This window comes from Dryobates pubescens, chromosome Z (genome assembly GCF_014839835.1).
Source record: "Dryobates pubescens isolate bDryPub1 chromosome Z, bDryPub1.pri, whole genome shotgun sequence".
NCBI lineage: Eukaryota > Metazoa > Chordata > Aves > Piciformes > Picidae > Dryobates > Dryobates pubescens.
The window spans coordinates 137510284-137533330 of record NC_071657.1 but is presented as its reverse complement, the minus strand read 5'-3'; the positions used below and the strand labels follow the sequence as shown (position 1 = coordinate 137533330).

The window sequence follows — 23047 nt, the reverse complement described above, 5'->3', positions numbered from 1 at the left end:
TGGCAGATTTGTAACACAGAATTACTGCGAGATAGAATTAGCATCCTAGAAGGTAACAAAAAATGCTTGTCCAGAATTTTCCTCATTCCACTACAAGTCACTCATTCTGTCAGTAAAAAAAAAAATCTACAAAGACAGAAAATAAAGTGACCAAAAATTCAAAGACTATTCAAAACAGTCACAACTGGGGGGAAAAAAAAGGTTAGATGAACTGCTACTATCAACCCCTAGCTGGCAGCTTTTTCAACACTTGGTGAAAGCAACCCTGATTTCTACAGTAAGTGTTCATTACTGTAACAGCATTATCTCCAGCTCTCAGTCCAACAGCATTCCTAGTGATTTCTCATCATGATTATCACTTTTTATGCCTTAACCAAAAAAAAGGAGTGGGAAGATAAGAAAGCATGCTTTCATTTTCCAGAAAATCAAGTTTAGAGGGAGAACCAAGTCAAACCAGTACACCTTCTGACCTTTGAATCTCTTCAGATCTACCCTTGCTACCTTTGCATCTGAGGATATGCCAGAGGAAGGGGAGTTTAAAAGGACAAGCAAGTCAGCTAAGCATCACTTTCTTTCATACGTGCACTTCGAGAAGCACCCCGTTCCTCTCGAGAGGCTCTGTCTGCTGACCCTAACCCACTGACCCGACAGAGCTCTCCATTAGTCCCAGGGCTCGCACCTAGAAAGCCCCTTGACGTGCTCGGCGACGTGGAACAGAAAATGCACTTGTCTTGAGAGACATGTGACAGAAGCAGCTGACCTAGAGGAAGATGTAAGCGCTTGACAGGTCACGCAAGATGAGGCTCAACTCTCCGACGCACCAAGCACCGAAGAGGCAGAGCGGTCAGGCAGCCGAGAAGATCCACACCCCGCGCCAGACCTGCCTCCAGCAAGCCAGCCGCCAGGACAACTTTAACGGCTCCTCTTTTGTTTTTAAACTCACACTTCGCTCATCCGCTCCCGCTCCGTCCCGCCCGCTGCAGCCCCAGAGCCAGCCGGCGATTCCCGCGCCCCCCCCCCCGCCACGGCCTTCCCTGCCCACAAACAACCCTCGGCCGCAACACCCCCTGCCCCTCACGGTCCCCGCCCCAGGGGGCCCCGGCCGCCACCCAGCTCCCGCCACCCCCACAGCCGGCCCCCCCACCTCGGACCCGCACCTCGGGCGGGGAAGGAGGACAGGTCCTTCCGCCGGGCGCATCGCAGCCCGGCTCCCACGGGGAGAGACGAGACACGGGGCTGCTCCCGCCCACGGGCGAGCCGGGCCCAGCCCCGGGAGCCTCCGCTGCCGCCCCCTCCCAGCGGAGCCGGCTGAGCACCCCCGCGAGAAGGAGCCGGGGAACGGGTGGGAGGGGACGAACCAGCACCCACCTTCGCCATGAGCCCCGCGCCGGCCGCCGCGCCGAGCCGGGCGGGCCGCCTGTGACGGGCGAGACGGCAGCCCCGCGTCGCGCCGCTGGTAACGGCTGCGCCTCCCGATAGCGGCAGCAACAGGGCCGCGCTCTGGGCCGACTCTGCCCGCGACAACTTCCGGGGCACGGCGAGAAAGCCTTCCGGGGGGCAGCGGGCGGGGCGCGGGCGAGAGACCGGCGTGGGGAGCCCTTGGCAGGGGCGTCTCCTCCTTCTGTCCTTCTCCCTCCTTCTCCCTTTCCTTTCCCCTCTCCTTACCCCTTTCCCTCTCTCCCTCCTCTTCTCTCTCCCCTCCCTCCCCTTCTCGCTCCCTCCCTCTCTCCCTCCCCTTCTCCCTCCCTCTCTCCCTCCCCTTCTCCCTCTCTCTCCCTCCCCTTCTCCCTCTCTCTCCCTCCCCTTCTCCCTCTCTCTCCCTCCCCTTCTCCCTCTCTCTCCCTCCCCTTCTCCCTCTCTCTCCCTCCCCTTCTCCCTCTCTCTCCCTCCCCTTCTCCCTCTCTCTCCCTCCCCTTCTCCCTCTCTCTCCCTCCCCTTCTCCCTCTCTCTCCCTCCCCTTCTCCCTCTCTCTCCCTCCCCTTCTCCCTCTCTCTCCCTCCCCTTCTCCCTCTCTCTCCCTCCCTCTCCCTCCCCTTCTCCCTCTCTCTCCTTCCCCTTCTCCCTCTCCCCGCGGCGGCCCCGGCCCCGTCACCCTTTGGGTGGGGGCGGCAGCAGGGCTGGGAAGCAGCGCGCCGAGTGCCCCGCAGTGGTGCGGGGGCCAGCCGTGAGGGAGGGCAGGCACGAAGCGGGTCCTACTGGTTTCTCAGGTTAAGGGGGGGAGGGGGAAGGGGGGGTGGTGTGGAATGGAAGCTGTGGTTGCATGCACCGCGTCAGAAGGGCTTCGCTCAGGCGGCTGGGTGTCCTTTGTTTTAAGCTTCTTGCGAGGCAGCCTCCGTGGGGTGTGTGGTGCAGACTGTCACGGTGCTGCTGCAGACACTGCCGTGGCAGCTCCTCTACAGCCATTCAAGCTATGCTTATTTATCATAGGCTCAACCAGGTTGGAAAAGACTTCAGAGATCACCAAGTCCAACCTAGGACCTAATACCTAACATCTCAGGACAACTAAACCATGGCTCCAAGTGCCACATCCAAGCCTTTTTTAACACCTCCAGGGATGGGGACTCCACCACCTCCCCGGGCAGCACATCCCAATGGCCAGTCTCTCTTGCTGGGAAGAACTTCCTCCTCACCTCCAGCCTAAACTTCCCCTGGTGCAGCTTGAGACTGTGTCCTCTTGTTCTGGTGCAGGTTGCCTGGGAGAAGAGACCAACCCCCACCTGGCTACAACCTCCCTTCAGGGAGTTGCAGAGAGCAAGAAGGTCTCCCCTGAGCCTCCTCTTCTCCAGGCTAAGCAACCCCAGCTCCCTCAGCCTCTCCTCACAGGGCTGTGCTCCAGACCCCTCCCCAGCCTCTTTGCCCTTCTCTGAACACATTCAAGTGTCTCAATATCCTTAAATTGAGGAATCCAGAACTGGGCACAGGACTCAAGGTGTGGCCTAACCAGTGCTGAGTACAGGAGCAGAATGACTTCCCTGCCATTTCTTATGGCCAAGAACCTGGTAACTATCCCATTTTGTGTATGGTTTCCCATCTCACCAGGGAAGGCTCTTCTGATCAGTCTAAGATGTGTACATGCCAGCCTACGTATGTTTTTGGAGATGGATACTGATTTAATCCTTAATGTTTCAGCTGTAAACCCTACTTTTGAATAAACATAGGAGAGTAAACATTTTCCTCTTAAAAGTAAAACCAAAGCAGCATCTTAGTGCAAACTTAGCCACTTACTTTTACAAGGAGGCCTTTGCTATTGCTACAGGCACCACCTAACCCAGCTATAGGGTGAGGGCTCTGTTATGAACACTGTCCTTTGGAGTTTTCTGACTCAGCAGCTGTAGTGCATTGAAATTACCCCCAAACTAATTTGAGGGAATTGCCCTCCCCCAGAATGAAATTTGCCAGCCCATCTCAGTTGGAAGGCAAAGGAAGCTCTCTTCACAAGCACAGCTAGAATCTAGGAACGTGAAATGCAATGCTGATGTACAAAATAGACAATATTTACATGCATTTACAATTCATGAACAATACAAGCATCCCCCTGGACAAAACCAAGGGCTTACCAACAGCTTCCCCCTCCCTGCTGCCTTCCCCCACCCTATAGAAGGGAAAAGAGAGAAGAGCAGAGAGTAGCTGTTAGTACTTAGCCACAACAAAGAAACTCAGCTGAAGTCAGCAAAGCCAGCAGAAGCAAACAGCATCAGCTAGAGTGAAGAAGATGAAAAAAGGAGGAATTTGTTTATACAACTAACTTTATGTTATTTGTCAGCCCAATGGCATGATCTTCTGGGTCAGGGCAATCCCAGGCACTGATATAGGCTGGGCAGGGACTGGCTTGAGAGCAGCCCTAAACAAAAGGACTTGGGGGTGCTGGGGGAGGAGAAGCTCAACAGGAGCCAGCAGGGAGCACTTGCAGCCCAGAGAGCCAAGCAGAGCCTGGGCTGCAGCAAGAGAAGTGTGGCCAGCAGGGCCAGGGAGGGGATTCTGCCCCTCTGCTCCACTCTGCTGAGACCACACCTGGAGCACTGTGTCCAGTTCTGGAGCCTCTATTGCAGGAAGGGTCTGAAGGTGCTGGAAGGTGTCCAGAGAAGGGCCACAAGGATGAGCAGAGGGCTGGAGCTGCTCTGTTATGAGGACAGACTGAGGGAGTTGGGGTTCAGTCTGGAGAAAAGGCTCCAAGGAGGCCTAATTGTGGACTTCCAGTATCTGAAGGGGGCTACAAGAAAGCTGGGGAGGGACTTTTGAGGGTGTCAGGGAGGAATAGGACTGGGGGGAATGGAGCAAAACTAGAAATGGGTAGATTCAGATTGGATGTTAGGAAGAAGTTGTTCCCCATGAGGGTGGTGAGAGCCTGGCACAGGTTGCCCAGGGAGGTGGTGGAAGCCTCATCCCTGGAGGTGTTTGCAGCCAGGCTGGATGTGGCTGTGAGCAACCTGCTGTAGTGTGAGGTGTCCCTGCCCATGGCAGGGGGGTTGGAACTGGCTGATCCTTGAGGTCCCTTCCAACCCTTTTTGTTAGTTTCCCTGTCACATCCAAGAGTAATTTAATTTACAGTCTACCACTTTCTACTCAATCTGTGGAAAATTTTCCTAGGCATTAGCCTAAAATTACCACAGCAGCAAAAACATGTTTCTGGTTACCAGTGTGGTAGAGATGCTTGCTCCCTTTCTCTGTGGGAAGAGGCTACCCAGAAGGTAGTTTTACTCTGTGTCCCCACCCCCCCCCCTTCCCAAAATCCTGCCCCTTCAGTCTGGAACAGCCTTTCAGGGATGGGAAAGCAGTTTTTCAAGGAGAGGCAGAGAAACTTGGCCTTGGTGTGCTGGCTGAAGAGAGCAACCCCGATGGCATCACATTCTGCCTCCCCTCCTGTGTGGCCTGCGAAGCAGAATGACTCTTTGTATATCACAGCAAGAAGTTTGTTGTTGTCACAGCTGAACAAAGCCTTTGCATTCAGTAAGGGCTATATAGCAACCACTTATGGGCCTGATCCTGCACTTCTAGAGGAAGGCCCACCTCCCCAGTGAAGTTAACAGTATTCCCTTCTGTCAGAAAGAAGGACAAGACTCGCCCCATTTTAAACCAGTAGGTCTCTGTTTCATTGAATGCTGCTGTTCATAGAATCATGGAATTGTCAGGGTTGGAAAGGAACCTCAAGGAGCATCTAGTTTCAACCCTCCTGCCATGGGCAGGCACACTTCCCACTACATCAGGTTTCCTGGAGCCACATCCAGCCTGGCCTTCAAAACCTCCAGGGATGAGGCTTCCACCACCTCCCTGGGCAACCTGTGCCAGGCTCTCACCACCCTCATGGGGAACAACTTCTTCCTAACATCCAATATGAATCTACCCATTTCTAGTTTTGTTCCCTTCCCCCCAGTCCTATCCCTCCCTGACACCCTCAAAAGTCCCTCCCCAGCTTTCTTGTAGCCCCCTTCAGATCCTTGGAAAGCCACAATAAGGATTCCTCAGAGCCTTCTCTTCTCCAGACTGAACAACCCCAACTCTCTCAGTCTGTCTCCACAGCAGAGGTGCTCCAACCCTCTGATCTGTTTGGTACTTGACTATGTACCATACACAAATCAGTGTTCAAAGAGCACTGTCACAATGGCAGCAGCAACTTGTGCAGCTGTAATTTTGACTCCCTTGTGGGCACAGATTAGGGTAGAATTAAGAAGCCTCTCATACACCATTTTTTTCTTTAGGCCCTTCCCCATTCAGGACACAGAATGCCTGCCTCTCACAGGAGAGCAGGGCTGGTTATTTTGAGTCTCTGTGTGCAGCAAGTTCCCTTTGCCTTGTTTGTTTATTTGTTCAGAGAATAACTACTGAGGTGTTCTTAGGGCTTTTGTCCTGGGGTTAGTTGATACTTCATTAGCATTAATGGAATTATTTCTGTGTTTCCTTTACAAGAGAAGAAACAAAAGATTCATTTTACTTACAAGGGAGCCTGGCTTAGGTCTCCAGAGGGTCTTGGTACTGCACTGCTTGAATTTGGGGCAGTTAGCATTGAAGAACCTTGCTGTGGGTGAAAGCAATCACAACCATTTCTCCATCCAGGTTTCCTATATTGGATGTGGTGGAAGCAAGGGAAGGAATGGGGTTGTGTGGGATCCACTCTGAACAAGAAGCTGGCTAAACTTTGCACTGTGAAAGGCCAAGGACATTTATGTGACTGAGGTCACAGTGACAGGGTCTAAGTGCTAAAAAGTCAGCAAGGACCAGTGCAGGGTCCTGCATCTGGGGAGGAATAACAGCAGGCACCAGGACAGGTTGGGGGCTGCCCTGCTGGAAAGAAGCTCCATGGAGAAAGACCTTGGGAGTGCTGCTGGACAGCAAGTTCTGCAGGGGACAGCAATGTGCCATTGGGGCCAAGAGAGCCAATGGGATCCTGGGGTGCAGCAAGAAAAGTGTGGCCAGTAGGGCTGGGGAGGTTCTGCTCCCCCTTTGCTCTGCCCTGCTGAGACCACAGCTGCAATCCTGTGTCCAGTTTGGGGCACCCTAGTTCCAGAGACAGAGACCTGCTGGAGAGAGTCCAAGGGAGAGCCAGGAGGATGCTTAGGGGACTTGAGCATCTCCCCTGGGAAGAGAGACTGAGAGCCCTGGGGCTGTTGAGTCTGGAGAAGAGAAGGCTGAGAGGGATCTGATCAATGTCTATCCATAGCTGAGAGGTGGGGGTCAAGCGGAGGGGGCCAAGCTCTTGTGGGTGGTGCACAGCAATAAGCCAAGGAGCAATGGAGACAAACTTGACCAGAGAAGGTTTCAGCTCAAGATGAGGAGAAACTTCTTTGCAGTGAGGGTGGCAGAGCCCTGGAGCAGGCTGCCCAGGTTGTGGAGTCTCCTTCTCTTGAGGCTTTCCAACCCCACCTGGCTGCATTCCTGTGTGGACTGCCCTGGGTGATGCTGCTCTGGCAGGGGGGTTGGACTGGATGATCTCTGGAGGTCCCTTCCAAGCACTAATGTCCTGTGATTCTGTCATGCTGTAATCATCATATGGTTACTGCAGCTTCCTTAATCCTAGCCACTAAAATCAGTTAGCTGTGACTATCTGAGCTGGACCTTTAAGATCAGAACTGGCTTGCTGGGAAACACATGCTAAAGTGGTCAGAGATGTTTTGGGAACCTCACTGAAAGAAGAATTAATGGAATGTAGCCACCTCCATGGCTGGAAAATAACTGGATGAGAATTTTGAAGACAGTCATTTGGGGCTGAAGGAGTTTAAAGTGCTCCCTTTCAGCATCTGTCTCCTCTTGAGCTCCTCAGTGTCGTCACTGAGGCTTGCCTCAGCTAATAGGAGCAAGTCAGTGACAGGGAGCTGGGGTGAGGCTTCTGCACACAGACAAACACGTCAGGCTGTGGAAAAATCAACATGTTGGGGTTTGGGGTTTGTGTAGCCAGAGAAACTTTGTCGTAATCGTGAAGCTCTTGGACGAAATCAACAGACTGATAAACTGGGGCAATAAAGTCATCGTGGCCGCTTCGAAGGAGCTTTTGGCACAGTCCCTTGCCAGCCCTGATGAAGAACATCAGCTGGCACAGGTGAGGAAGGAAAGCTGTCCTGTGAATGAGTAACTAGCTGGAAGAGAAGGGTTAATGGAGGAGCAATAAACACTCATTTTTTTACACTGCAGGAGAGTTATGATTGGACTCCCACAGAGATTCGTGCTGGGACCTGCACCACTTAGCATACTCAGAAATGGTCTTGGAAAGAGAGTAAGGAAGCAGCACAGCTTGCTGCTGTTGCAAAATGCTGTGCAGTGCTGGAGTATGCAGCTGACAGCAGGGAGTTCAAAAGGATCTCCTTCTGCTGAGTGGCATGGGTGTTAAACTGGAAGCTGAAATTCAGCCTCAGTAACTGTAATGCAGTATCCCAGTGCCACAGAATCACAGTACCACAGAACACTAGAGGTTAGAAGGGACCTCTAGAGATCATCCTCTCCAACCCCCCTGCCAGAGCAGGATCACCCAGGGTAGTCTGCACAGGAGTGCTCCAGGTGGGGTTGGAAAGTCTCCAGAGAAGGAGACTCCACAACCTCTCTGGGCAGCCTGCTCCAGGGCTCTGGCACCCTCACTGCAAAGAAGTTTCTCCTCAAGTTGAGCTGAAACCTCCTCTGTTCATCTCCATTGTTCCTTATTCCTGTGCACCACACAAAAGAGCTTGGCCCCCTCCACTTGACAGCCACCCCTCAGATACTGATAGACATTGATCAGATCCACTCTCAGCCTTCTCATGTCTGGACTGAACAGCCCCAGGTCTCTCAGGCTCTCTTCACAGGGAGAGGCAAACCCAATCTTAATTACATGTGCATAGTGGTAAGCTCTACATATACCTGTTACTGCTGAAGAGGGAGTCCTTGGAGTCCCACATGCTTCCAGTTCCAAGTAAAAAATATCAGTAAGTAGTAGAAAAAGAAGACAGAATAAGGCAGAAGACTTTGTGGCATTTTTGTGTGTGTCAGTGGTAGAAAACACACAGAGAGCAGTATGAAGCTTTGGTTTGTGGGGCCAGACAGATGGAAAAGGTAGAAAAGAACAATAAAACAGACAACAGCTTCTGTTTAAAATCTGACTTACCAACACTTGGACTTCAGTTTGAAAGTCACAAAAGTGGCAATTCCTGGGTGACTGAAGGGCCATGAGGATGAGCAGAGAGCTGGAACTCCTCTCCTGTGAGGACAGACTGAGGGAGTTGGGGCTGTTCAGTCTGGAGATGAGAAGGCTCTGAGGAGACCTCATTGTGGCCTTCCAGTATCTGAAGGGGGCTACAAGAAGGCTGGGGAGGGACTTTTGAGGGTGTCAGGGAGTGATAGGACTGGGGGGATGGAACAAAACTAGAAATGGGAAGATTGAGACTGGATGTTAGGAAGAAGTTCTTCCCCATGGGGGTGGTGAGACACTGGCACAGGTTGCCCAGGGAGGTGGTGGAAGCCTCCTGCCTGGAGGTTTTTGCAGCCAGGCTGGATGTGGCTGTGAGCAACCTGCTGTAGTGTGAGGTGTCCCTGCCCGTGGCAGTGGGGTTGGGACTGGATGATGCTTGAGGTCCTTTCCAACCTTAGCAATTCTATGACTCTATGAAGGAAGATGACTGAATTATATTAACTTGTGGCTTGTGGGGAGAGGACAGGGAGCTGTTGTTCACTGTTTCTGGGAAGTGGGCACCTAGGGAAAATAAGGGACAAATGGTTGCCTTTCTCTCTGATGCTGCAGAACTGAAGGACAGAGCTCTCTGCTTCCAGGAATGCAGAATCTAACCCCATCATTACTTCCAACAGGGAACTAAACTCAAAAGGGAAGCAGTGCATGGGCAGGTAGTGAATGGAATACAGTGGCCTTTAGTTCATGTTTTCCCTAACCAAGGATTTAGCAAAAACTCTGAGGATACACTAAGAGGGATTGTGCTGTACCTGCCCTGTTTTTACTCTCCTCTTGACTCTTGAGTCCTGGTCACTAAGTTCAGAACCAAGTCAGACATACCTGTGTAGCCTGATACAACAGTGCTCCTCGTGAGTGACTGCTGCTGTTCAGCACCTGGCATGCATGTGACCTTTCTTCAGAAGGGACAGAACTTAAATAATGATATCCAGAGAGGGGTTTATCCTTTCTTTGGCCATCTGAATGTCCTTGTCAATAATAGCATTCTGCTCTGGGCAGCCTGATCTAGTTGAGGATGCCCCTGCTGACTGCAGAGAGGGTTGGACTGGATGACCTTTGGAGGTCCCTTCCAACCCAGACCATTCTATGCTTTTATGATTCCATGAATGAATAATTGAGACAGCAAAAAGTCCCCAGAAGTGTCCATTACTGTTTTCTCCTGCAGTGAGTACTTTTAATGTAAGCTGCAGACCCTGCTGCAGCTCAGCAACTTAACAACAGTGTTGTTAAGTCACTAACAACAGAATCATAGAATGGGCTGGGCCAGAAGGGACCTGAAAGGTCATCCAGACCAACCCCCTCTGCAGTCAGCAGGGACATTCCCAACTAGATCAGGCTGCCCAGAGCCCTGTCCAGCCTCATCTTGAGTATCTCCATGGAAGGGGCCTCAACCACCTCCCTGGGCAGCCTGTTCCAGTGTTCCACCACCCTCATGGTGCAGAACCTGTTCCTAACATCCAGTCTAAATCTGCTCTGCTCTAGTTTGAAGCCACTGCCCCTGGTCCTGTCCCTGCAGGCCTTTGCAAACAGTTTCCCTCCATCCTTCTTGTAGCCCCCTTCAGGTACTGGCAGGCTGCTCTTAGGTCTCCCCAGAGCCTCCTCTTCTCCAGGCTGAACACCCCCAGCTCCCTCAGCCTGTCCTTGTAGCAGAGCTGCTCCAATCCCCTGAGCATTTTCATGGCCCTCCTCTGGACCCACTCCATCAGCTCCATGCCCTTCCTATACTCAGGGCAATACTTAAGGAATAAGCTGAGCCCTAGAGTTTTAAAGCACAAATCCACTTCAATTTAACTTCAGCCAGGCCTGGATTAAAATGAAAGGGTTTGCCTATGGTCTGCCAGTCTTTATGTGGGTAGAAAGGCAGTGAGGTTAAGGTAATAAGCTCAAAATGCATTCTCAGAAAGCACTTACAACCACAGCAGGGTGTGATTGTATGCAAAGAAGTATTTCTGCAATAGCAGATGAAACACCTGATGGAATTTCTATGGAACACTGCATGCTTGTACATGATGCCAACTATGATTAAGCACCAGTGTGTGGAGGGGTTTTTCTTTTGGCCTTTGGTAAAGAAGAAAACTAAGGCAGATTTTAATCAATCAAGGTTCTTCTCAAGTCTTTTTTGTTTTCTTTACAGTAGATGTTGTAAGCCATGGGGGCTACTAGGAAATGTTAGAAGTTACACTTCCCACACCCCCCTTGGGCCTACATCCTGACAAGAGGATGTCCTGTGAGGGTTTCCAGTCAGGAAAAACATTGCAGGAGCAGAAAGTCTCACCATAGGCTGGAGAGCTGGGCAGGGAGAAATTGGATGAAGTTCAACAAGGGCAAGGGGAGAGTCTTGCACCTGGGAAAGAGCAACCCCATGGAGCAGGAGAGGTTGGGGACTGAGCTGTTGGAGAATCATAGAATCAGTAAGGTTGGAAAAGACCTCAAAGATCATCAAGTCCAACCTGTCACCAAGACCTCCTGACTACTAAACCATGGCACCAAGCAGTGAAAAGGACCTGGGGATCCTGGTGGATGGAGGGATGACCATGAGCCAGCAATGTGCCCTTGTGGCCAGGAAGGCCAAAGCCACCTGGGGTGGATTAGAAGGACTGTGGTCAATAGGTCAGAGAGGTTCTCCTCCCCCTCTACTCTGCCCTGGAGAGGCCACATCTGGAATATTGTGTCCAGTTCTGGGCCCCTCAGCTCAAGAAGGACCTCAGGGAACTGCTTTAGAGAGTCCAGCAGAGACCCACAAAGATGATGAAGGCAGTGGAAGATCTTCCTTATGAGGAGAGCCTGAGGGAGCTGAGGGCTCTGGAGCTTGGAGAGGAGGAGACTGAGAGGTGACCTCATTGCTGTTGATGAAGATGTGCAGGGTGAGTGCCCAGAGGCTGGAGCCAGGCTCTGCTGGGGGATGCCCAATGCCAGCACAAGGGGCAGTGGTGGAAGCTGAGGCAGAGGAAATTCCATGGAAACAGGAGGAAAATGTTTTCCCTGTGAGGGTGACAGAGCCCTGGAAGAGGCTGCCCAGGGGGGCTGTGGAGTCTCCCTCTCTGGAGACTCCCTCTGCCTGGCTGTGTTCCTGTGTGATCTGCTCTAGGTGCTCCTGCTCTGGCAGGGGGTTGGACTGGGTGAGCTTTGGAGGTCCCTTCCAGCCCCTGACATCCTGTGATTCTGTGATAGTGTGGCAGCAAACAGCATGGAAGCTTTTACAGGGGTTCCTGTATTTTACCAGCAGCTTACAGCATGTTTTTCACAGAATCACAGGGGTTGGAGGAGACCTCCAAAGATCATCAAGTCTGACTCCCCCTGCCAGAGCAGGACCAGAGAATCTAGCACAGTTTTAATAACACCCTCAACGGGTTTTTGTGTAGGGATGGATTAATCATTCCAGGTTCCAGGACTACATTTTATTTCATGCTCAGAGATTGTTACAAAGACCCTGAGAGGACCCAGTGCCTAAAGGGGCAGCAAATACCTTCACAAAAAATACATAGTCCTGGTGGAAAGATGTGCACTGACATAGACAGATAGTTGCAGCTCCACTTGGGCATTTAGAGTCATGGAATCACAGAATCGTCAGGGTTGGAAGGGACCTCAAGGATCCTCCAGTTCCAACCCCCTGCCATGGGCAGGGACACCTCACACTACAGCAGGTTGCTCACAGCCACATCCAGCCTGGCCTTCAAAACCTCCAGGCAGGAGGTTTTCACCACCTCCCTGGGCAACCTGTGCCAGGCTCTCACCACCCTCATAATCACACAGAATCACAGAAACATTCAGGCTGGAAAGAGCCTCAGGGTCACCAAGGCCAACCCAGAGCCCTGCTCTACAAGGCTCACCCCTAAACCACAGCCCCAAGCACCACAGCCAAACCACCTGCAAACACAGCCAGGCTTGGGGACTCCACCACCTCCCTGGGCAGCACATTCCAAGCCCTGACCACTCTTGCCTGAAAAAAGCTTTCCTAATGTCCAGTCTGAACCTCCCCAGGGGCAGCTTGAGGCCATTCCCTCTTGTTCTGTCACTACTGACCTGGGAGCAGAGCCCAGCACCAACCTCTCCACAACCTCCTTGCAGGTAGCTGTAGAGAGCCAGGAGGTCTCCCCTCAGCCTCCTCTCTTTCCCACTAACCATCCCCAGCTCCTTCAGTTGCTCCTCATCAGATTTCTTCTCCAGGCCCTTCCCAGCTTCCTTGCCCTCCTCTGCCCTGGCTCCAGCAAGACCACAGAATCTAGCACAGAATAATTAGCATTAGATGCAGTGCAGAAACTGTTACTATTATCAAAATACTCTAGATCAGCCTATTTTATCTTTTTATCAAGGACACTACATACAACAGCAGTTTAACAACATGGTTTTGGTGCTCTGGGGTTGCTACAGTTTTAAGACTGACATCCGAGCTGTAAACATTTTTTTCCAGAGGATGAGTCTTGGGGATCACAGAATCACAGAAACATTCAGGTGGGAAATGACCCTCAGGACAGTCAGCAGTCCAGAGCTAAGTCCCAGGGGTCAATCCCCTCCCTGCTCCTGCTGGACACAGCATTGCTGATCCCAGCCAGGATGCCTGTGGCCTTCTTGGCCCCCTGGGCACACTGCTGGCTCCTGTTCAGCTGCTTGTCCCTTAGCACCCCCAGGTCCCTTTCTGCCAGGAGCTTTCCAGCCACACAGCCCCAAGCCTGGAGTGTTTCTTGAGGTTGTTGTGACCCAAGTGCAGGACCTGGCATTTGGCCTTCTTGGAGCTCATGCTGGTAACGTTGCTCATGGATCCAATCCATCCAAGCCCCTCTGTAGAGCCTTCCTACCCTGGTGCAGATCAACACTGCCACCTAACTTGGTGTCACCTGTGAACTTACTGCTGACACACTCTGTCTTCATCAAGATCACCAATAAAGATGTTAAACAGAAGTGGTCCCAACACTGTGCCCTGAGGAACACCACCTGTGCCTGGCTGCCAGCTGGATTTAACTCCACTGACCACCACTCTTTAACTGTGAAATGATTTCACATCTTTTGCTCATGGTCATTAGAGGGCTGGAGCTCCTCTCCTGGAAGGACACAGTGAGAGAGTTAGGCTTGTTCAGTTTGGAGGAGAGAAGGCTCTGAGGAGTCCTTATTGTGGCCTTCCAGTACCTTAAGGGGGCTACAAGAAAGCTGGGGAGGGACTTTTGAGGGTGTCAGGGAGTGATAGGACTGGGGGGGATGGAGCAAAACTAGAAGTGGGTAGATTCAGATTGGATGTTAGGAAGAAGTTGTTCCCCATGAGGGTGGTGAGAGACTGGCACAGGTTGCCCAGGGAGGTGGTGGAAGCCTCATCCCTGGAGGTGTTTGCAGCCAGGCTGGATGTGGCTGTGAGCAACCTGCTGCAGTGTGAGGTGTCCCTGGCCATGGCAGGGGGTTGGAACTGGCTGCTCCTTGAGGTCCCTTCCAACCCTGACAATTCTGTGATTCAGTGAGTGCAAGCAGAATATTGGGTCCAACAGAGTACCTAAGTTAAGTTTTGCTCATTCCAGTTGCCACACAACCTTGGCCTCAAGCAAACCAACAAGCTAAAATCAACCCCAGAGATTTTTATTTTGAATGCTGCTTCCCTTGCCAAGTGAAACATTTGCAAGCATTAGATGGCTGAACAGTTTTGTAACATGCAAGAGGTAATTTGATCATCTCTACAGAGACAAATACAAGTTGTCTAATCAGATGATCAGGTCTCAAAGCAAATGAGATGGACCAATGATATCCCAGATGTGTCAAAATCCCAGTAAGTAAAATGCTGTTGAGACTGGAGAATGCTTTGGGCACACCTGCCACCTGGTGTTTGAAAAGCAGCTTCATGGCTGCAGACAACCCAATGTGCTCTGAAGTACACATTCCCATTAAGAATCACAGAAACACTCAGGTTGGAAAAGAGCCTCAGGGTCACCAAGGCCAACCCAGAACCCTACTCTACAAGGCTCACCCCTAAACCACGCCCCAAGCACCACAGCCAAACCCCCTGCAAACACAGCCAGGCTTGGGGACTCCACCACCTCCCTGCCCAGCACATTCCAAGCCCTGACCACTCTTGCCTGAAAAAAAGGTTTCCTAATGTCCAGTCTGAACCTCCCCAGGGGCAGCTTGAGGCCATTCCCTCTTGTTCTGTCACTAATGACCTGGGAGAAGAGACCAGCACCAACCTCTCCACAACCTCCTTGCAGGGAGCTGTAGAGAGCCAGAAGGTCTCCCCTCAGCCTCCTCTCTTTCCCACTAACCATCCCCAGCTCCTTCAGTTGCTCTTCATCAGATTTCTTCTCCAGGCCCTTCCCAGCTTCCTTGCCCTCCTCTGCCCTGGCTCCAGCACCTCCACATCTCTCTTGTCCTGAGGTGCCCCAAACTGGACCCAGCACTGGAGGTGTGGCCTCCCCAGAGCTGAGTGCCAGGGGACAATCCCCTCCCTGCTGCTGCTGGACACAGCATTGCTGACCCCAGCCAGGATGCCAGGAAGCAAACAAACACTGATCTATGCAAAATGGATTAAATTCATAAGCATCCAAAGCTTCTTTAGGTTGGAGCTATTACCAGCACCTGTCTAGGAAGAAAAGGAACAGGGTAACTTAATGTTCCTTCCAGTCTGATCTCTAACAACCACAAAATTTCCCAAGTAAATCTTTCTGTCATGTGTATCTACACATCTGGCAGGTGATGGCACTTTTGATGAGTAAAGGGGCAATGGGTGGAAGTTGAGGCATAGGAAGTTCCACAGAAACATGAGGAAGAATTATTTACTGTGAGCATGACAGAGCCCCGGAAGAGGCTGCCCAGAGGGGCTGTGGAGTCTCCCTCTCTGGAGATATTCAAAACCCACCTGGATGTGTTCTGTGTGATCTGCTCTAGGTGCTCCTGCTCTGGCAGGGGGTTGGACTGGATGAGCTTTCCAGGTTCCTTCCAGCCCCTGAAATTCTGTGATTCTGCAACCACTTGGGCACAGCCTCATAGAACATTAAATTACAGTGTGCCAAACCCAAAGGCAAAGAAGGTAGGCAAGGGAGCAAGGTTAAAAAAACAACAACTAGGCAAAAATGCTGCTGGGTAGCAAGGGAGCAGTGTCTGAAATTCTGGAATCACAGAATCCAAGACCTCCAAGATCACCAAGTCCAACTGATCACTCAACCCTAGCTAATCAACCAGACCATGGCACCAAATGCCTCATCCAGGCTTTTCTTGAACACCTCCAGGGATGGTGACTCCACCACCTCCCTGGGCAGCACATTCCAAGGGGTAATCTCTCTTTCTGGGAAGAACTTCTAAGATCAAGCCTAAACTTCCCTCTGGCACAGCTTGAGACTGTGTCCTCTTGTTCTGGTGCTGGTTGCCTGGGAGAAGAGACCAACCCCCACTTGGCTACAACCTCCCTTCAGGTAGTTGTAGACAGCAATAAGGTCTCCCCTGAGCCTCCTCTTCTGCAGGCTAAGCAACCCCAGCTCCCTCAGCCTGTCCTCATAGCAGAGCTGCTCCAACCCCCTGAGCATTTTCATGGCCCTCCTCTGGACCCTCTCCATCAGGTCCATGTCCTTCCTATACTGAGGGCTCCAGACCTGAATGCAGTACTGCAGGTGAGGTCTCCCCAGAGCACAGTGGCAGAATCACCTCTCTGGATCCGTTGACAACACATCTTCTGCTGCAGCCCAGGGGGAAAGCTTGGCCATTACTGAAGAATAAATGCAGCACAGTGCAACAACCTTCTGTAAACCAGGACTGGAATAATCTCAGCTTCTGCACATAACTTGTAAAGGTTGTGTTCAAGCAGTTGTGGGGCTAGAATCTTTCACCTGTAGGTATACAAGTTATTTAAAATCCTCTTTTCAGAAGTTTTTTTTGCCCTGGGCTGATGACAGACAGACACACAGATATCTCTGTACCCTGATGTAAGCAGCTTCCACAGCAGTGTTCCAACCCCTGCCTTAGCTCAGGGTATGCTGCTTGCAACCAATCCTGCAGCCAACAACTGGAGAAAGACCAAAAAAAGTTATTAAAATACTAAAAAACCCCCCACATTATTTTATTTTCAAAGATGCATCTCTAAACAATCAGTAGAAAAAAAAACCCCAACAACAACAAAAAAAAAACAACCCCAGCAAAACAAGTTAAAAACAAAAGTAACCACCAGCACTTTGTTAAAACCACACTGAGCTAAGACAAGGCCTCATACAAAAGGTTTTATACACCACTCAAATGCAGCTAAACCAAACAAAAATAAAGTAGTCTGGGCTCCAAGTCCTCTCCTACCTGAAAGAAATCATGAAGTCCTCAGAGATTAAAATGATAACCCAAGGATACATTCTTTTTCTTCCCCCCCCACCTCCAGGTATGAAGTCAGTTGCCAGGGACTTCAATCATTTGCAGGTGAGATTCCCACAGGCTAAGTCAGGGAATTCCATGCAATTCCATGATTGAAGCCTTTCCACCCTTGTCTCCAAGTCAACCCTTGGATCACATATCTTTGGACTGATCATCCTCTTCAAGCTTCCTGATCTCACTCTTCAGGCAGTTGATGGTCTCACGGCTTGCTTTCAGCCTCTCTTTCAGCTCAGCGATTTCAAAGCTCGTTTTCTTTTTGGCAGCTTCCAGCTTTTCCCTGGTTTTCACTTCAAGGTCTGCAACTGTGGGGGTGAGGAAGGAAAGTTAGCATTTTGAAAGTACCACCCAAAGCTGCTCATTCTTTACTGGTTTGATTGCAACAGTACTGTGGATGCTGTGCAGCCTTTTAGCCTTAGAAATTCCTGCTGGAAGGTGTCCAGAGAAGGGCCAGGAGGATGAGCAGAGGGCTGGAGCTGCTCTGCTAGGAGGACAGGCTGAGGGAGTTGGGGTTGTTCAGTCTGGAGAAGAGAAGGCTCCAAGAAGACCTTACTGTGGCCTTCTAGTATCTGAAGGGGGCTACATGAAACCTGGTGAGGGACTTTTTAGGGTGTCAGGTAAGGATAGGACTTGGGGGGAATGGATCCAAGCTAGAAGAGGGTAGATTTAGATTAGACCTTAGGAAGTTCTTCCCCATGAGGGTGGTGAGAGCCTGGCACAGGCTGCCCAGGGAGGTGGTGGAAGCCTCATCCCTGGAAGTTTTTAAGGCCAGGCTGGATGTGGCTGTGAGCAACCTGCTGCAGTGTGAGGTGTCCCTGCCCTTGGCAGGGGGGCTGGTACTAGATGATCCTTGAGGTCCCTTCCAACCCTGACAGTTCTCTGATTTGTTGTCAGAAGAGCCAAAGGCCAAGTGAGCTGAACTAGGATGGCACTGGAGTTTTTTAACAAACAGGGCAGGACTTGGGTTCAACAAATAACACATTTGCTTCCTGAGAAGAGATCAAATCCAGAACAGAGAAGAGCAAACCAGAAATGACTAAATGCATTACATTTTATGAATCCACCTATTTTCTTTCCTTAATTCTCTTAATATTCTGTTTTATGTTTAAGAGAACAGATGTGATAAAAAGGAGGCAAGGAAGATAAAGCTATACTGAAGAAGGATGCTTTGAAATGACTTGCATCTAATCAATTCAACAGAATAGGAAAGAGACAGCAAGAGCTTTCACACACTACTCTCTCTTCCCAGAGGTCTCCTGCTTTGGCTCAACCAGTACTAACTGCCTCTTAGCTCAGTGCTTCAAGTGTTAGCTTTGCTTGCAGTCAACATCCTGCTGAGCTGAACAGAAATGGACTACAAATAAAGCAGGCCCTGATTTATTCTCTGCTTTAACTCATTCCAAAGATGTTAAACTAGACATAGATCATGCCAGCACTCATCAGGTTGAGAAACTGATCAATTATTTGGTCTTTGGTTTTTTTTTCCCCCAGCAGGCATGCAGATCAGAAAACTGTCAAAGTTTTCAAGTGAGTATTAAAAGTCAAAGATAATTTAATGTAAAAACCCCTCTTTTTAGCAGCATCCAAATCTGCTGTACCATTACCACTCTGCCCTGCTGAAGCTGCATCTGGAATATTGTGTCCAGTTCTGGGCCCCTCAGGTCCAGAAAGACCTCAGGAACTGCTTTAGAGAGTCCAGCGCAGAGCCACAAAAATGATGAAGGCAGAGGAACATCTTCCTTATGAGGAGAGCCTGAGGGAGCTGAGGGCTCTGTAGCTTGGAGAGGAGGAGACTGAGAGGTGACCTCATTGCTGTTGATCAAGATGTGCAGGGTGAGTGCCCAGAGGCTGGAGCCAGGCTCTGCTGGGGGATGCCCAATGCCTGCACAAGGGGCAGTGGTGGAAGTTGAGGCACAGGAAGTTCCATGGAAACATGATGAAGACTTTTTTCCCTGTGGTGACAGGGTGACAGAACACTGGAAGAGGCTGCCCAGGGGGGTTGTGCAGTCTCTCTCTCTGGAGATAGTCAAAACCTGCCTGGATGTGTTCCTGTGTGACCTGCTCTGGGTGCTCCTGCTCTGGCAGGGGGTTGGACTGGGTGATCTTTCAAGGTCCCTTCCAGCTCCTAACATCCTGTGACTGTGATTCTAGCCCCGAAAAAAACCACTAAAAGCAAACCCATCTGTTAGTTCTAAAAATGTCAATAATTTACTTTTCAACTTACACTCTGTTTCGTGCTTGTAAGCCCCGAGCGTTAGCTGCCGAGACGTCGTTAACAGCTGCTGCATCATTGCAGTTGGATCTTGAAATATCTAATGAGGGAGAGAAAAACACACAGCATAGAATACATAGAATAGAATAGATAGAATAAACCAGGTTGGAAGAGACCTTCAAGATCATCGCGTCCAACCCATCAACCAATCCAACACCACCCAAACAACTAACCCATGGCACCAAGCACCCCGTCAAGTCTTCTCCTAAAAACCTCCAGTGATGGTGACTCCACCACCTCCCCAGGCAGCCCATTCCAATGTGCAATCACTCTTTCTGTATAGAACTTTTTTCTAACATCCAGCCTGAATCTCCCCTGGCGCAGCCTGAGACTGTGTCCTCTTGTTCTGGTACTGCTTGCCTGGGAGAAGAGACCAACATCCGTCTGTCTACAACCTCCCTTCAGATAGTTGTAGAGAGTAATAAGGTCACCCCTGAGTCTCCTCTTCTCCAGGCTAAGCAACCCCAGCTCCCTCAGCCTCTCCTCGTAGGGCTTATGTTCCAAACCCCTCACCAACTTTGTTGCTCTTCTCTGGACTCATTCCAGCAAGTCAACCTCCTTCCTAAACTGAGGGGCCCAGAACTGGACACAGGACTCGAGGTGCGGCCTAACCAGTGCAGTGTACAGGGGCAGAATGACCTCCCTGCTCCTGCTGGCCACACTGTTCACCAACACTCTTCAAAAGAAAGTGAAGATTGTATTAAAGGAGGTTCTTCTCCCCCTCTGCTCTGCCCTGCTCAGACCACTCCTGCAATCCTGTGTCCAGTTTGGGGCTCCCCAGTTCAGGAGAGACAGAGACCTGCTGGAGAGAGGCCAAGGGAGAGCCAGGAGGACGCTTAGGGGACTTGAGCATCTGCCCTGTGAAGAGAGACTGAGGGCCCTGGGGGTGTTGAGTCTGGGGAAGAGAAGGCTGAGAGGGGATCTGATCAATGTCTATCAATAGCTGAGGGGTGGGGGTCAAGTGGAGGGGGCCAAGCTCTTGTGGGTGGTGCACAGCAATAAGCCAAGGAGCAATGGAGACAAACTTGACCAGAGAAGGTTTCAGCTCAAGATGAGGAGAAACTTCTTTGCAGTGAGGGTGGCAGAGCCCTGGAGCAGGCTGCCCAGAAAGGTTGTGGAGTCTCCTTCTCTGGAGCCTTTCCAACCCCTCCTGGATGCATTCCTGTGTGGACTGCCCTGGGTGATGCTGCTCTGGCAGGGGGTTGGACTCAATGATCTCTGGAGTTCCCTTCCAACCTCTAATATTCTGTGATTCTAATGTTCTGTGAAAAATGTTCATACCATTTCATCATAGAATTCAGAAACTACAGTTTTCTTTCCCAGAATGGCATTGGTATCAGACTGAAAAAGCTTCAACAAGTGATACAAGGTTACCTAGACAAAAAGAGAATTGTATTAGCTTGACTATTATAAGGAAACACAAATCTTCTAGATACCAACAAGCAGTATTTGTTCTTACTAAACAACCTGGGGCTGTTTAGCCTGGAGAGGAGAAGACTGAGAGGGGATCTGATCAATGTCTATCAATAGCTGAGGGCTGGGGGTCAGGAAGGAGGGGACAAGGACAGCCTCTGCTCACTTGTGCCCCAGGATAGGCAAGGAGCAATGGATGGAAACTACAGCACAGGAGGTTTCACCTCAACATGAGGAAGAACTTTACTGTAAGGGCCACAGAGCACTAGAACAGGCTGCCCAGAGAGGTTGTGGAGTCTCCTTCTCTGGAGCCTTTCCAGCCCTGTCTGGATGGGTTCCTGTGCTGGATTCTATGGTCCTGCTCTGGCAGGGGGGTAGCCCAGGGAAGGTGCAACATGTAGCCACATTAAAGAGATTTCCTACAAGAAGCAGCTTTATCACTGCCACGGCAATGACATCCCTACAGCAGAGTTTGAGGCCACAAAAATGAATGAACTCTTGTGGCAAGTTCAGTGTACTTACAGGTCTTTCATTTGGATCAATGAAGAATATCTTAATGATGATTTCAAATTCACCCCAGCCTGTCTCGGTGATTTCGTAGGGTGGCTTGGTAACAACTGCAGCAGGAAGCAGAGGTGTTAATGCAGGTGAAAAAAGCCTGCATGGAACTAACCAAAAGCCCAGCTCTGAGCAACACATGCCCACAGGCAAAACCCACCTCTTAAGGGATTGCCATAGCTTTCATGCAACTTGAACTGAATTTTTTTCACGTAGGCAGACATATCCTGAAACAGAAAGGTTGTGATTGCTGATTATTTACACAGCACACCAAAACACTGTTTGTTCATCCACCCTACATGGCTTCCTCTGACACAGCTACCTCTAAAAACTGCAAGAAAGCAAAATGATAAATCCAGGGACTAATGCTGGCAGAGGTCTGTCAATGTTTTGTCCCCATGAATTCTCTGCAGTTTTTCCCTGGCCTGGAAAGATCACTCTGAAAATGTTAAGATGAAAAGCATCCTCCCTGTTCTTCCTTTTTGAATCCCCTTCACCCTTTCCTCTGCTTCTGCCCCAGTATCCTGCCCTTTCCTCAAACCCTAACTCAGTGTCTCAGTGCTTTGCTGGGCTGACAGCCTGGGGCAAAGGGCAGCACTGTCCGTGCCTCCTGCCCTGTTCCTGCTGCATTCCCATACCTAACGCCAGCGGCAAAGCTTTCCCATCACTGGCTGAGACCTGGGGTGTTTAGTCTGAGAAGGAGAAGGCTGAGAGGGGATCTGATCAATGTCTATCAATATCTGAGAGCTGGGGGTAAGGAAAGAAGAGACAGGGACAGCCTCTGCTCACTTGTGCCCTGGGATAGGACAAGGGGCAACAGATGGAAACTACAGGTTCCACCTCAACGTGATGAAGAACTTCTTCACTGTGAGGGTCCCAGAGCCCTGGAGCAGGCTGCCCAGAGAGGTTGTGGAGTCTCCTTCTCTGGAGCCTTCCCAGCCCTGTCTGGATGTGTTCCTGTGTGACCTGTGCTGGATTCTATGGTCCTGCTCTGGCAGGGGGTTGGACTGGAAGATGTCTTTGGGTCCCTTCCAACCCCTAACACCCTGTGAGCCTTACCTCGTTCCTGTAGGGCTTGACATAAACCGTCCACTGGTGCGTGTGGCCATCCTCTTCCCTTTTCTTCCCGAAGTACCGCGCCACGTTCCCGTACACGATCGGCTTCACAATGGTAACGCCCTTAAAGAAACACCCAGAGCAAACCTCACCCGCCGCCTTCCAAAGGCGCTCGCCGAGGTACTCCTCGCAGCCCGAATCAAACTGGCGCCTGCAAAGGCCCCGCCAAGCAACTCCCGCCCCCCGCCTTCCCTCCCGGGCCGCCGCCGCCGGCTCCGCACCTTCACCCTGCCCCCGGAGTCAGGCCCGAACTCAGCCATTCTCTTGAACATATTGCCCCGGGGGGGCGCCGCCCGCAGCCGCGCCGCCTGGCCTCAGCTTGCGCGCCGCGGCCGCCAGGCTCGGCCCCGCCGCAGCCCAGAGCGCGGCCCCCGCCGGCCCGCGCCCGCCATCCCCCGCGGCTTCCGGCGGCGCCATGGCGTCACGGCGGCCGGGGCGGGGCCGGCTGCCGCCGCTAGGGGGAGCTCGGTGGCTCTGTGAGTCGGAGAGCGCCGCGGCGCCGCGGCTGGGACCTGCCGCTCCGCCGACCCCCGGTGAGCTGCTGCTCTTCTGTGCGGCGCCTGCGAGCCTCAGCAGCATCACAGGATCCCAGGGTGTTAGGGGTTCAAGAGACCTTCGAAGATCTTCCAGTCCAACCCCCTGCCAGGGCAGGACCATAGAATGCAGCACAGCTCACACAGGAACACATCCAGACAGGGCTGCAAAGGCTCCAGACAAGGAGA

General features: G+C 51.4%; 2 protein-coding genes across 2 annotated transcripts in view; both read right to left on the bottom strand.

The window, feature by feature from the left end:
- FRS2 (fibroblast growth factor receptor substrate 2) overlaps positions 1-1500 on the bottom strand; it is a 68036-nt gene extending 66536 nt beyond the window's left edge. Inside the window, exon 1 of the mRNA XM_054178697.1 lies at positions 1369-1500. The gene's annotated coding sequence lies outside the window, so the exon portion shown is untranslated. The remainder of the gene's footprint in view (positions 1-1368) is intronic.
- A 15601-nt stretch (positions 1501-17101) lies between these two features.
- YEATS4 (YEATS domain containing 4) lies at positions 17102-22728 on the bottom strand. Its single transcript, XM_054178429.1, has 7 exons — positions 22547-22728; positions 22269-22388; positions 21370-21436; positions 21174-21268; positions 20520-20612; positions 19191-19278; positions 17102-17271 (listed from the first exon to the last, which is right to left on the bottom strand). Exons 1-7 carry the CDS (start codon positions 22595-22597, stop codon positions 17102-17104), a joined length of 684 nt encoding a protein of 227 aa, XP_054034404.1. The 5' UTR covers positions 22598-22728.
- Positions 22729-23047: the final 319 nt, after the last annotated feature.

What these genes read in the sequence shown, in the direction of transcription:
- YEATS4 (XM_054178429.1), bottom strand. Translation starts at nt 22,597, where the DNA reads ATGTTCAAGAGAATGGCTGAGTTCGGGCCTGACTCCGGGGGCAGGGTG. An exon ending in ACTCCGGGGGCAGGGTGAAG is followed by an intron (nt 22,389 to 22,546) that starts GTGCGGAGCCGG and finishes TGTTTCTTTAAG; the next exon opens with GGCGTTACCATTGTGAAGCC. An exon ending in TCAAGCCCTACAGGAACGAG is followed by an intron (nt 21,437 to 22,268) that starts GTAAGGCTCACA and finishes TTTCTGTTTCAG; the next exon opens with GATATGTCTGCCTACGTGAA.